General features: G+C 39.9%; 1 protein-coding gene across 1 annotated transcript in view; it reads right to left on the bottom strand.

Annotated features, from left to right (window-relative positions):
* Positions 1-15,194, bottom strand: part of AGBL1 (AGBL carboxypeptidase 1) — a 534,408-nt gene that overhangs the window by 139,077 nt on the left and 380,137 nt on the right. The window contains 1 exon segment of the mRNA XM_009250131.3: positions 13,150-13,279. Coding sequence (XP_009248406.3) covers positions 13,150-13,279 — 130 coding nt within the window.

Here is a 15,194-nt window from a genome sequence, read left to right as displayed (position 1 = left end):
TTTTTAATTCAGGACCTTTATGGGTATTCTGTCCTTCCTGACTATGGAACAGGAGTGTTTGTTCTTTTCCTACCATATCCTCAAATGTTAAAAAAGGGAAATTCTAGATGTGGTACCTTAACATGAGTTATGAAAATAAGCAAAAATAACACTTATTCTTCTGCTACTGCTAAGGAATAAAGTGGAAATAAAACAATTCATGTGCATAAAATACCTTGAGGCCCTTGGCGACAAGGGTTATAGAAAGGAATATGCCATCCTTTTTTTCATCTCCTTTTGTGCTTCTTTTAAAAGAAGCTGATTAACCCAAAACATATGCCAGAGGGACAAAATAAAACCAGAAAAATCATTTAAGTAGCTAAAAATTCTATTCCATTGGGCCCCAGAGAAAGACAAAACTACAATATGCCCACCCTGTGCTCTGGCAGAAGGCAGCTCAGTTTGTGTGAGTTATAAACAGAAATCGATGCGCTCTTCAAAGAGGACTGAAATCCCTTTACCAAAATGCACTCACATAGTGAGAGCCAAGAGGATAGGAATCGATCCCATTCCTATTTCCGAAGCTCCAATTACTTGAACAGCACAGGGGCCAGGCCAGCTGCAATATGGCAGCTCAGAAGAGGCTGTCCACCTGGCTCCCCAGGAGCTTGCTGTAGTAGCCTAAGAGCTTTCTTCTACTCCCAAGGATGTCCCCGACTGTCCTCATCTGCCCCCTTGGCCACGAGCCTCTTGGCTTTTATGGGGAGCTCCACAAAGGGAAACTGGTTCAATGCCTTCTGCTAGCTGATTGTAGAGCTTGTCCGCGTCTTTGGGCTTCTCTGCTTATAGGCCGCCTCTCTGACTGGATCTTTCCGACTTCTAAACGGACCTTCTACTACAACCTTTCTGCTCTTTCCTGGGAAAACTGTTTTCCTTGGCTCACATGCCTGTATACTAGTCAGCTTCATTTAGGGGAGCCCCCTTTGTCTCCTCATTGCATTTTAAATCTCTGTGACTTTGCTTTAATTTTAATTTTCTGTATTTAGGTAAATGTATACCTAGAGTGAAAAACACAGATCCTGAATATATAGTCCAATGAGTTTTTGTGTAACCGACTCTGACCATGATATTGAACATCTCTGCTAACCTATAAAGTTCCCTCCTGACCCTTATTATTCAATGCTCTTCCTCAGAGGCAAACACTGTTCAATTTATGTCCCCATAAATTACTTTTACTAATCTTATACTTTACATAAACAGACACATAGAGAATAGAGTATGTAGTCTTTAGTGTCTAGCTTCTTTCACTCAATGTAATGTTTATGAGACTCACCCATGTTATTGACTATACCATAGTTCATTTTTTTGGTTTGGTTTTGGTTTTGGTTACTGAGTAATATTCCAGTGCATAAATATACCAAACTTTGCTGTGTCTGGGCTTCTGTATCTAACATCTGGACTCTCTAACAAACAAAAGAGACAGAAAACCTGGGTTAAAGAAAAGGGGAATGGAGTCACAAGAAGGTCTGTGTGGTATCAAATGAATCTCTGCGACCCATCAAATGAGAAGCTTCTTTTCCTTTGCCCTGTGTAGTAACCCCAAGCACAGAAAACTCCCAGACTTTCAATTTCACAGGGCAGAAGACCCAAGAGATCATAGGCCTACAGATTCTTTGAGGAAAGAATATTTTTCAGCCTTACTAGAATAAAATCCAAGGGAAACTCTTCTTCATGCAAGTCCAGCTCAAATGGTAATTCTAATCTCTGGCTTTTCCATAACCCTGAGAGAAAATGACTCAACACTTCATCTATGTTCCTGTCAAAGCTCACATGGGCCTTTGTTACAGTCCTTACTATTTTCTACCACTCCGGTTTCCTTGTAGACCTGACTCTACTTTCTACCAAAGTAAAATGTGGGTTCCTCAAAGAAAAGGACAATCTTAAATAAAAAATTTTCTTTGTATCCCTGACACCTAGCACCATAATTCTACATATATGATGCAAGTGAATGAAGAAATGAATGACTGCCTACATTGGCTGGATGGATAAGTGGTTGGATGGATGGATAGATGGATGAATGGATGATGGATGGCTAGGTGAGTAGATGGACAGATATATGGATGAGTGGAGGAATTACACAATATGTGAATATTGCCATATTCACTGTAAACTGAATGACTTGTCTGGTATTTAGCAATGCTCAGCACTCTCAGGGTACTGCTTTTTCTCACAGCACCACATTCTTTTTGGTCCTGGGAGTTCATGTTAATCCACTCACCAATAGGCAAATGACTGAATAGTATCTAGAACAGGTGGAACTTCCTAGTCACCATAAAGTGGCTTCCCAGTGCTTCAGAAAACATTTTCATAAGAGCCAGAAGTTGGGCAGAGTCACAGTTAATCTCGTCGCAGTGGAAATCTTCCCAGTACAGGACAGGGCTGAGTGCTGAGTGAGTGGCAGCGCTTCTGCTGCCAGCAGGAGACTCATTAAATATAGCCTCCTAGGTAACCAAAAGGTGATGTTGAGCCCATTAGAGAGCTTTGTAACACTGTGAACTGCATTTAGTGCTCAGCTGTTTCTCACCCATCTCTCAGATGGTCCCAGCAGGAAACATGTCTGTGGCTGTCATGTTTATAGCTAATTAATGTTTATTTATATTTTTAAACAAGGCTTTCACCTGTCATGCTTTAAAATAAATGTTCTGCTCTTCAATTAGAGGTTGTCAGAGCAGAGAGGAATTCTGTTTTGTTGTGGATTGAATGTGTGCGTGTTTAAATGTGTATTATATAGGGAGTTCTTCCTTTTAAGTCCCACTCTCTGTCTCTCCTCTTAGAAACTAAAGCTTTCTACTCAGAGAAACATACTTTTTTTCAAATTTTGAGCTGCTGTGCAAGCCATGTGCTTCCTTCCAGAGGGTAGACTGCAGAGATTATGGTGCCTTCTAAGATTGGAGGAGGGAGAAGGTCAGAATGAAAAGATTGTACATTTTCAGCAGTGTAGAACCAGTATTCTTGTTTTTAACTTTGTAATTTCAATAGCTTTAGTAGTTTTTGGTTACATGGATGAATTCTATAGTGGTAAAGTCCCCTTTAAGTGTACCTATCACCTGAATAGTGTACATTGTACCCAATAGGTAATTTTTCATTTCACTCCACTCCCACCAACCCCCTTCTGTTTCTGCAGTGTCCATCATACCAGTCTGTATGCCTTTGCATACCCGTAGCTTATCCCACTTAATGAAAACATGTGGTATTTCATTCCTGGGTTACTTCATGTAGGATAATGGCCTCCAGTTCCATTCAAGTTGCTGCAAAAAATATTAATTCATTCTTTTTTATGGTTGAGTAGTATCCCATGGTATATGTATATGTGCGTCTGTGTATAAATGTATATATAAATATATATACTGTGTATTTATATATATACCATATACATATACATACTGTGTGTATACATATATATATACACACAGACACACACATATGTGTGTGCATATTTATATATGCCACATTTTCTTTATCCACTCATCAGTTGATGGGGACTTAGGTTGATTCCATATCTTTGTGCAATCATGAATTATGCTGCAATAAACATACATGTGCAGGTATCTTTTTAATATAATAACTTTTTTATTCCTTTGGGTAGATACCTAGTAGTGGGATTGCTGGATCAAATAGTAGATCTCCTTTTAGTTCTTCGAGAAATCACCATACTGCTTTTCATAGAAGTTGTACTAATTTACATTCCCATTGGTAGTGTGTAAGCCTTCCCTTTTCACTGCATCCATGCCTACATCTGCTGTTTTTTGATCTTTTAAAAACAGCCGGGAGGAGCTAAGATGGCCAAATAGGAACAGCTCCGGTCTACAGCTCCCAGCGTGAGCGACGCAGAAGACGGGTGATTTCTGCATTTCCATCTGAGGTACCGGGTTCATCTCACTAGGGAGTGCCAGACAGTGGGCGCAGGTCAGTGGGTGCATGCACCGTGCACGAGCCGAAGAAGGGCGAGGCCTTGCCTCACTCGGGAAGCACAAGGGGTCAGCGAGTTCTCTTTCCTAGTCAAAGAAAGGGGTGACAGACAGCACCTGGAAAATCGGGTCACTCACACCTGAATACTGTGCTTTTCCGACAGGCTTAAAAAATGGCGCACCAGGAGATTATATCCCGCACCTGGCTCAGAGGGTCCTACGCCCACGGAGTCTCGCTGATTGCTAGCACAAGGGTCTGAGATCAAACTGCAAGGTGGCAGCGAGGCTGGTGGAGGGACGCCCGCCATTGCCCAGGCTTGCTTAGGTAAACAAAGCAGGCGGGAAGCTCAAACTGGGTGGAGCCCACCAGAGCTCAAGGAGGCCTGCCTGCCTCTGTAGGCTCCACCTCTGGGGGCAGGGCACAGACAAACAAAAAGACAGCAGTAACCTCTGCAGACTTAAATGTCCCTGTCTGACAGCTTTGAAGAGAGCAGTGGTTCTCCCAGCATGCAGCTGGAGATGTCAGAACAGGCAGAATGCCTCCTCAGTGGGTCCCTGACCCCTGACCCCCGAGCAGCCTAACTGGGAGGCACCCCCTAGCAGGGGCAGACTGACACCTCACATGGCCGGGTACTCCAACAGACCTGCAGCTGAGGGTCCTGTCTGTTAGAAGGAAAACTAACAAACAGAAAGGACATCCACACCAAAAACCCATCTGTACATCACCATCATCAAAGACCAAAAGTAGATAAAACCACAAAGATGGGGAAAAAACAGAGCAGAAAAACTGGAAACTCTAAAAAGCAGAGTACCTCTCCTCCTCCAAAGGAACGCAGTTCCTCACCAGCAACGGAACAAAGCTGGACGGAGAATGACTTTGACGAGCTGAGAGAAGAAGGCTTCAGATGATCAAATTACTCCGAGCTACGGGAGGATATTCAAACCAAAGGCAAAGAAGTTGAAAACTTTGAAAAAAATTTAGAAGAATGTATAACTAGAATAACCAATAAAGAGAAGTGCTTAAAGGAGCTGATGGAGCTGAAAACCAAGGCTCGAGAACTACGTGAAGAATGCAGAAGCCTCAGGAACCGATGCGATCAACTGGAAGAAAGGGTATCAGCGATGGAAGATGAAATGAATGAAATGAAGCGAGAAGGGAAGTTTAGAGAAAAAAGAATGAAAAGAAACGAGCAAAGCCTCCAAGAAATATGGGACTATGTTAATAGACCAAATCTACGTCTGATTTGTGTACCTGAAAGTGACGGGGAGAATGGAACCAAATTGGAAAACACTCTGCAGGATATTATCCAGGAGAACTTCCCCAACCTAGAAAGGCAGGCCAACATTCAGATTCAGGAAATACAGAGAACGCAACAAAGATACTCCTCGAGAAGAGCAACTCCAAGACACATAATTGTCAGATTCACCAAAGTTGAAATGAAGGAAAAAATGTTAAGGGCAGCCAGAGAGAAAGGTCGGGTTACCCTCAAAGGGAAGCCCATCAGACTAACAGCAGATCTCTTGACAGAAACTCCACAAGCCAGAATAGAGTGGGGGCCAATATTCAACATTCTTAAAGAAAAGAATTTTCAACCCAGAATTTCATATCCAGCCAAACTAAGCTTCATAAGTGAAGGAGAAATAAAATACTTTACAGACAAGCAAATGCTGAGAGATTTTGTCACCACCAGGCCTGCCCTAAAAGAGCTCCTGAAGGAAGCGCTAAACATGGAAAGGAACAACCGGTACCAGCCGCTGCAAAATCATGCCAAAATGTAAAGACCATCAAGACTAGGAAGAGACTGCATCAACTAACGAGCAAAATAACCAGCTAACATCATAATGACAGGATCAAATTCACACACAACAATATTAACTTTAAATGTAAATGGACTAAATGCTCCAGTTAAAAGACACAGACTGGCAAACTGGATAAAGAGTCAAGACCCATCAGTGTGCTGTATTCAGGAAACCCATCTCACATGCAGAGACACACATAGGCTCAAAATAAAAGGATGGAGGAAGATCTACGAAGCAAATGGAAAGCAAAAAAAGGCAGGGGTTGCAATCCTAGTCTCTGATAAAACAGACTTTAAACCAACAAAGATCAAAAGAGACAAAGAAGGCCATTACATAATGGTAAAGGGATCAATTCCACAAGAAGAGCTAACTATCCTAAATATATACGCACCCAATACAGGAGCACCCAGATTCATAAAGCAAGTCCTGAGTGACCTACAAAGAGACTTAGACTCCCACACATTAATAATGGGAGTCTTTAACACCCCACTGTCAACATTAGACAGATCAATGAGACAGAAAGTCAACAAGGATACCCAGGAATTGAACTCAGCTCTGCACCAAGCAGACCTAATAGACATCTACAGAACTCTCCACCCCAAATCAACAAAATATACATTTTTTTTCAGCACCACACCACACCTATTCCAAAACTGACCACCTGCTTGGAAGTAAAGCTCTCCTCAGGAAATGTAAAAGGACAGAAATTATAACAAACTATCTCTCAGGTCACAGTGCAATCAAGCTAGAACTCAGGATTAAGAATCTCACTCAAAACCACTCAACTACAGGGAAACTGAACAACCTGCTCCTGAATGACTACTGGGTACATAACGAAATGAAGGCAGAAATAAAGATGTTCTTTGAAACCAACGAGAACAAAGACACAACATACCAGAATCTCTGGGATGCATTGAAAGCAGTGTGTAGAGGGAAATTTATAGCACTAAATGCCCACAAGAGAAAGCAGGAAACATCCAAAATTGACACCCTAACATCACAATTAAAAGAACTAGAAAAGCAAGAGCAAACACATTCAAAAGCTAGCAGAAGGCAAGAAATAACTAAAATCAGAGCAGAACTGAAGGAAATAGAGACACAAAGAACCCTTCAAAAAATTAATGAATCCAGGAGCTGGTTTTTTGAAAGGATCAACAAAATTGATAGACCGCTAGCAAGACTAATAAAGACAAAAAGGGAGAAGAATCAAATAGATGCAATAAAAAATGATAAAGGGGATATCACCACCAATCCCACAGAAATACAAACTACCATCAGAGAATACTACAAACACCTCTACGCAAATAAACTAGAAAATCTAGAAGAAATGGATAAATTCCTTGACACATGCACTCTCCCAAGACTAAACCAGGAAGACGTTGAATCTCTGAATAGACCAATAACAGGAGCTGAAATTGTGGCAATAATCAATAGCTTACCAACCAAAAAGAGTCCAGGACCAGATGGATTCACAGTTGAATTCTACCAGAGGTACAAGGAGGAACTGGTACCATTCCTTCTGAAACTATTCCAATTAATAGAAAAAGAGGGAATCCTCCCTAACTCATTTTATGAGGCCAGCATCATCCTGATACCAAAGCCAGGCAGAGACACAACCAAAAAAGAGAATTTTAGACCAATATCCTTGATGAACATTGATGCAAAAATCCTCAATAAAATACTGGCAAACAGAATCCAGCAGCACATCAAAAAGCTTACCCACCATGATCAAGTGGGCTTCATCCCTGGGATGCAAGGCTGGTTCAATATATGCAAATCAATAAATGTAATCCAGCATATAAACAGAACCAAAGACAAAATCCACATGATTATCTCAATAGATGCAGAAAAGGCCTTTGACAAAATTCAACAACCTTCATGCTAAAAACTCTCAATAAGTTAGGTATTGATGGGATGTATCTCAAAATAATAAGAGCTATCTATGACAAACCCACAGCCAATATCATACTGAATGGGCAAAAACTGGAAGCATTCCCTTTGAAAACTGGCACAAGACAGGGATGCCCTCTCTCACCACTCCTATTCAACATAGTGTTGGAAGTTCTGGCCAGGGCAATCAGGCAGGAGAAGGAAATAAAGGGTATTCAATTAGGAAAAGAGGAAATCAAATTGTCCCTGTTTGCAGATGACATGATTGTATATCTAGAAAACCCCATTGTCTCAGCCCAAAATCTCCTTAAGCTGATAAGCAACTTCAGCAAAGTCTCAGGATACAAAATCAATGTACAAAAATCACAAGCATTCTTATACAACAACAACAGACAAACAGAGAGCCAAATCATGAGTGAACTCCCATTCACAATTGCTTCAAAGAGAATAATACACCTAGGAATCCAACTTACAAGGGACGTGAAGGACCTCTTCAAGGAGAACTACAAACCACTGCTCAAGGAAATAAAAGAGGATACAAACAAATGGAAGAACATTCCATGCTCATGGGTAGGAAGAATCAATATCGTGAAAATGGCCATACTGCCCAAGGTAATTTATAGATTCAATGCCATCCCCATCAAGCTACCAATGACTTTCTTCACAGAGTTGGAAAAAACTACTTTAAAATTCATATGGAACCAAAATGAGCCCACATTGCCAAGACAATCGTAAGCCAAAAGAACAAAGCTGGAGGCATCACGCTACCTGACTTCAAACTATACTACAAGGCTACAGTAACCAAAACAGCACGGTACTGGTACCAAAACAGAGTTATACACCAATGGAACAGAACAGAGCTCTCAGAAAGAATACCACACATCTACAACCATCTGATCTTTGACAAACCTGACAAAAACAAGAAATGGGGAAAGGATTCCCTGTTTGATAAATGGTGCCGGGAAAACTGGCTAGCCATATGTAGAAAGCTGAAACTGGATCCCTTCCTTACACCTTATACAAAAATTAATTCAAGATGGACTAAAGACTTAAATGTTAGACATAAAACCATAAAAACCCTAGAAGAAAACCTAGGCAATACCATTCAGGACATAGGCATGTGTAAGAACTTCATGTCTAAAACACCAAAAGCAATGGCAACAAAAGCCAAAATTGACAAATGGGATCTAATTAAACTAAAGAGCTTCTGCACAGCAAAAGAAACTACCATCAGAGTGAACAGGCAACCTACAAAATGGGCGAAAATTTTCACAACCTACTCATCTGACAAAGGGCTAATATCCAGAATCTACAATGAACTCAAACAAATTTACAAGAAAAAAACAAACAACCCCATCAAAAAGTGGGCAAAGGACATGAACAGACACTTCTCAAAAGAAGACATTTATGCAGCCAAAAAACACATGAAAAAATGCTCACCATCACTGGCCATCAGAGAAATGCAAATCAAAACCACGGTGAGATACCATCTCATACCAGTTAGAATGGCAATCATTAAAAAGTCAGGAAACAGGTGCTGGAGAGGATGTGGAGAAATAGGAACACTTTTACACTGTTGGTGGGACTGTAAACTAGTTCAACCATTGTGGAAGTCAGTGTGGCAATTCCTCAGGGATCTAGAACTAGAAATACCATTTGACCCAGCTATCCCATTACTGGGTATATACCCAAAGGACTATAAATCATGCTGCTATAAAGACACATGCACACGTATGTTTATTGCGGCATTATTCACAATAGCAAAGACTTGGAACCAACACAAATGTCCAACAATGATAGACTGGATTAAGAAAATGTGGCACATATACACCATGGAATACTATGCAGCCATAAAAAATGATGAGTTCATGTCCTTTGTAGGGACATGGATGAAATTGGAAATCATCATTCTCAGTAAGCTATCGCAAGAACAAAAAACCAAACACCGCATATTCTCACTCATAGGTGGGAATTGAACAATGAGAACACATGGATACAGGAAGGGGAATATCACACTCTGGGGACTGTTGTGGGGTGGGGGAAGGGGGGAGGGATAGCATTGGGAGATATACCTAATGCTAGATGACGAGTTAATGGGTGCAGCATACCAGCATGGCACATGTATACATACGTAACTAACCTGCACATTGTGCACATGTACCCTAAAACCTAAAGAATAATAATAATAATAAAAAAAGATGCTATTCCATTAAAAAAAAAATAAAAAAAATAAAAGATGCTATTCCATTAAAAAAAAAAAACAGCCATTCTTACTGGGGTAAGGTGGTATCTCACTGCAGTTTTAATTTACATATCCCTGATAATTAGCGATGTTGAGCATTTTCTCATGTTTCTTGGTCACTCATATAACTTATTTTGAGAAATATCTGTTCACGTCATTTGACCACATTTTAATAACATTATTTCTTTTTTGTCTTGCTGATTTGTTTGAGTTCCTTGTAGATTTTGGATATTAGTCTTTTATCAGATGTATAGTTTGCAAATATTTTCTCCCATTCTGTAGGTTGTCTGTTTACTCTGTTATTTCTTTTGTCATGCAAAATGTACTTAGTTTAATTAGGTCCCATTTATTTATTTTTGTTTCTGTTGTATTTGCTTTTGGAGTCTTCACCATAAATTATTTGCCTATGCCTATATCCAGAAGAGTTTTTCTTAGGTTTTCTTCGAGAATTTTTACAGACTCAGATCTTAGATTTAAGTTTTTAATTCATCTTGAGTTAATTTTTGTATATGGTGAGAGATAGGGATCCAACTTCATTCTTCCACATGCGGCTATCCAATTTTCCCAGCATCATTTACTGAATATATATTTTTTCTACTTGGTCAAAGATTAGTTAATTGTAGGTGGTTGGCTTTATCTCTGGGTTCTCTATTCTGTTCCACTGGTCTATGTGCCTACTTTTATACCAGTGCCATGCTGATTTGGTAACTGTAGACTGGTAGTATAACTTGAAATCCAGTAATGTGATGCCTTCAGATTATTCTTTTTGCTAAGGTTTCAGCTATTTTTTGGTTCCATATAAATTTTAGGATTGTTTTTTCTAATTGTGTGAAAAATGATGTTAGTATTTTGATAGGAATTGCATTAAATCTGTAGATCACTTTGGGCAATATGGTGATTTTCAAAATATTGATTCTTCCTATCCATGAGCATGGGATATTTTTCCATTTGTCTGTGTCATCTTTGATTTCTTTCATCAGTGTTTTGTGGTTCTTGTTGTAGTGATCTTTTACCTTCTTTGTTAAATATATTCCTGGGTATTTTTTTTTGTAGCTACTGTTAATAAAACTGAGTTCTTGATTTTATTCTCAGCTGGTTGTTACTGGCATACAGCAGTGCTATTGATTTGTGTACACTGATTTTGTAACCCAAGACTTTACTGAATTCAGTTATCAAATGTAAGAGTCTATTGAGGGAGTCTTTAGGGTTTCCTAGGTATGTGATCATATCATTAGCAAACAGAAATAATTTGATTTCCTCTTTTCCAATTTGGATGCCCTTTATTTCTTTCTCTTGCCTGATTGCTCTGGCTAGGACTTCCAGAATGAGGATTCTTAAGAGAAAAGAATCCACTTTGCTCTCTAAGCAAAAAAAGATTGACTTAGCAAGACTAGAGGGTTCAAATCCTGCACACTCTGAAATAAGATCTGTCCCTTGAATGACTCCTAGGAAATGAACTTCACACTCTTAGAATATTCTGCTGAATAACAGATCTTTCTTTACCTTGGGACTTGGGCCATGCCAGATGGTTGATGCTAATAATGTGACTTATGGTGGGGCTCTAGGACCATGACACATCAATTTGACCTCTGGAGAGATGGGAGACTGAGTAACTAAGATCAGCCATGTAGGATATTTGATGGCTACAGAACTGACCCCCCGACAAAAACCCTGGACACCAGAGCCAAGTGAGGTTTCCTGGTAGGCAACCCATATTGTTGCTGGACAGTCAAGCACTGTCCATATATCTCTACTGGGCAAGGATACCTGGAAATTTGTAACTTGTCTCTCCTGTACTCTGCCATGAATGCCTTTTACCTTTTCTGATTTTAATCTGTGTCCTCTGAAGGTAATACACTGTAATTATGAATATAACTGCTATTCTGAGTCCTGTGAGTCCTTCTAGGGAATCACTGAGCCTGCGGATAGTCATAGGGCTCCCCAACACATGCTTTCAACAGTAAGTAATGAAGACAGGCTATGTTGCAGGGTAGAAAAACATATCAGAACTGAATTCCCACTCTGCCATACACCTCTGGGTGATCTCATTGAAATCAGTTTGCTTGTTCATCTCTTTTGAGATTTAAATAAGATTCTACATTATATATTCATCTATTTTAAAAATAAATATTCATTAAATGTGCCACCTTTTTGTCACATAGTAGATGTTCAAAAAGTGGCTAAACATAGAGATGATTAATTGATTTGGCCAGTATGTGAGCTTCTTCACTCTATTTTAAGTTTGTTAGTTTATGTAAGGACTCTAAATTTGGACGTACGTCCCTCTACATGTTTGTAGACAGGTATGTTCACAGTTTGTAGTTAATAAATGAGCATTTTCATATGGTTACTTGGCTGCCATTTTCTCTTTATTATCTTGAGCCAAGTCGTCTGGTTTCAAATAGTGTTTTTTCAATCAATTGTATAGTACTAGAGGCTTGGGAAAAGAGCCTAGATATAAAAATCCCTGGGACAGTGCCAGAATAAAATTTGGAATATAGTAAGTGTTAGTTGAACATAAACACCTAGAGGATTTTGTTCCAAACACTATTTAATAGGTATATACATTTTCTTTCTTATGCAATAACTGAAATACCAGAAAAATGAAGACTCAGGATATGGAGTAAAATATAATTTTTTGCCCAGTTTTTACCAATGACTACTACATTGGGGGTTTGCCTTTGTTGTAGGGTCAATTGTGTCCCCCCAAAAGATGTATTTGAGTTCTAATCCCTGGTACTTGTGAATGTGACCTTATTTGGAAACAGGGTCTTTGCAGGTATAATAAAACTATGATGACGCCATACTTAATTAGAATAAGCCCTAATACAATGACTGATGTCCTTATTAGAAGAGGGCAACTTGGACACAGAGGGAAGATGGCCTTGTGAAGACAGAGGCAAAGATTAGAGTTACGCTGCCACAAGCCCAGGAATGCTAAAGATTGCTAGCAACCACCAGAAGCTGGAACAGACAAAGAAGGATTCTTCCTTAGAGCCATCAGAGTGAGCATGATCCTGCCAACACCCTGATTCCAGACTCACGCCTCCAGAAATGTGAGATAAGTTTCTCTTGCATTACACAAAGCTACTCAGTTGTGGCAGTTTGGTATGGCAGCCCAGGAAGTCAATGCACCATGCATCCTCCATTCTATCTTGTCATACATAGGTTTTTGGTCATTGTCTATTCTTGCCTTGGCAGAATATAATCTGCTTCCTGGAAGGTAGAAGGAAGCAGCCAGGAAGGTGGAGGCAGAAGGAAGTGACTCACCACGGGACTTCGGCCAATGCTGCTCAGGTGGTAGAGGAGGCCTTTGGCATGGTAAATGGTTGGCTGCAGATGAGCACTGGGAGAAAGCCATTGTCTGTTCAAATCTTCCCCGCTCAGCGAGCATCTGTGGCTACAGGAACAAACAATAAGCAAATAAATACACCTTCAGAAGAAAATAACTTGAGAAAATAAAGCTCCACAAGATAAACAATTAAACTAATGAATTCAAAACTTTCCTCTGATTTCTTCCCAATTGGCATCAATTTCAGACGTCCAGAAAGCTGTAGATCTGTCCCCCAAATGAACTAGAAACCATATTTGACTTGCTATCAGATTATCAGAGTTTTAAGACAAAGTTGGAAAATGTAGTTCCCCATTATATACATCCATGGGGAATACATTTAATAAATTTCTCTAGGCTATGCGTTCTTCAGTTCTACAGATAATTAAGTTGCATTCAATCTATCATACTTGGTGTGTTACATATGATATTTCCAGCTGGTTCAATAACTCTGCAAGGTAGACATTAGAACACCCCAATGAAGAGACTGAGGCTTATAAATGATTAAATGGCTGGAGATCTAGGTCATAAGAAGGAGCTACGCTTTCCCCCCAGATTTATTTGCTTCTAACCCTTATTCTCTCTCTTCTATTGCACTGCTTGACATTTACCAAGAGAATCAGAGTGCCTTTTTCAAATATATCATTATGGTATATTAGAGCAATAATGAGCTCAAAATCATACAATCCCTCATTTGGGGAATGATGATGTTCATATTCAAAAGTACCAAGTTACTTTACAAAAGTGACCCAGCTGGTAGTGAAAGGATTGACTGCCACTCACAGTAAGGAAACTGAGATGCTGAGTTGTCAGGCAGAGTGATCCTAAAAACCCACAACCACCAGAGATTACCAAGGGCAGCCCCTGCACAGGACACATTCCCAGTAGTCCTGCTAAGGTATTATTTACTCAGTAGGGTCAATGAGCTAAGTGCCACAGATTGGGAGGATCAGCACAGCATCTCCAACACCTCCAGCACCCCCAACTCCTCCCAAGCCCTCCACCATTGTCCTTCCACACCCAAGCTCAGTGGAATTGCTAACAGTTCCCACTTGACTTATGGCCTCCAGAAGTGTGAGATGAGTTTCTGTTGTTTTAAGCCACGCAGTTTGTGGTAGTGTGCTGCAACAGCCCTAAGAAACCAGTACACAATACATCACCCATTCTTTCTTGTCATACATAGGTATTTGCTGGGGCTCCTCCATCTTCATGCACCCCTACCTCTTCAACGTTTAGGGGATCAATCTGCAGGGGAACTTTCCCTGATTTTCCAGGCCATTGCATCCATCTCCTATTTGCTGCAATAACAACCTGAGGCCCCCTTGATCAGAGTCCTTATAAAACCATTTTGGATGGATTTTTATTTTTATTTCTCTTGACTTCCCAATTAGACTAGGAGCTTCCTGGGGACAGGGACAGTGAGAGTATCTTGGTCACCATCAAAACTCTAATATAGTAACTCTGTCAGAGTTGATATTGGACAAATAATTTGGAAAGAATAAATTTACCAGCATTCATATGCAGAATCAGATATGATTTCTGTTTTGTTTCAAACACACTGTTTTCAATAAACATTGGAGGTAAAAAGAAGGTTCAGTCCTCAGTCTTCTCCTTTTACCACTTATTCATTTCCATGTTCCTGAAATTATCTTTAAATATTAGCTTCCTGCTGCCTGTCAGACCCTCTTACAACTTACTGGAAACTAAAAATCTTTAGATTAATCACTTATCATGATTTCTCCATTAAAATATTTTGACTTGATAAATGGTAGGTCTTGTGCATGTTCTTCTCTGGCTTTGTTTGTTCTTTGCCTGCTTTTTTTCCTCCCTTTCTCTTTTTAATAGCAATGACATCTAGAAATAGGGTTTATCAGTTCTGCCTGGTGACCAAGGATGAAGGTAAAATATGAAGCAGATTTTCAATGCTGATAGCAACAGAAAGGAACAGGCAGCCTAGAATTGCTCCCAAGCACATTTGCTGTGT

The sequence above is a fragment of the Pongo abelii genome, chromosome 16 (assembly GCF_028885655.2).
Source record: "Pongo abelii isolate AG06213 chromosome 16, NHGRI_mPonAbe1-v2.0_pri, whole genome shotgun sequence".
Lineage (NCBI taxonomy): Eukaryota > Metazoa > Chordata > Mammalia > Primates > Hominidae > Pongo > Pongo abelii.
The sequence above is the reverse complement of the archived record's forward strand: the minus strand, read 5'-3'. Positions and strand labels throughout refer to the sequence as shown.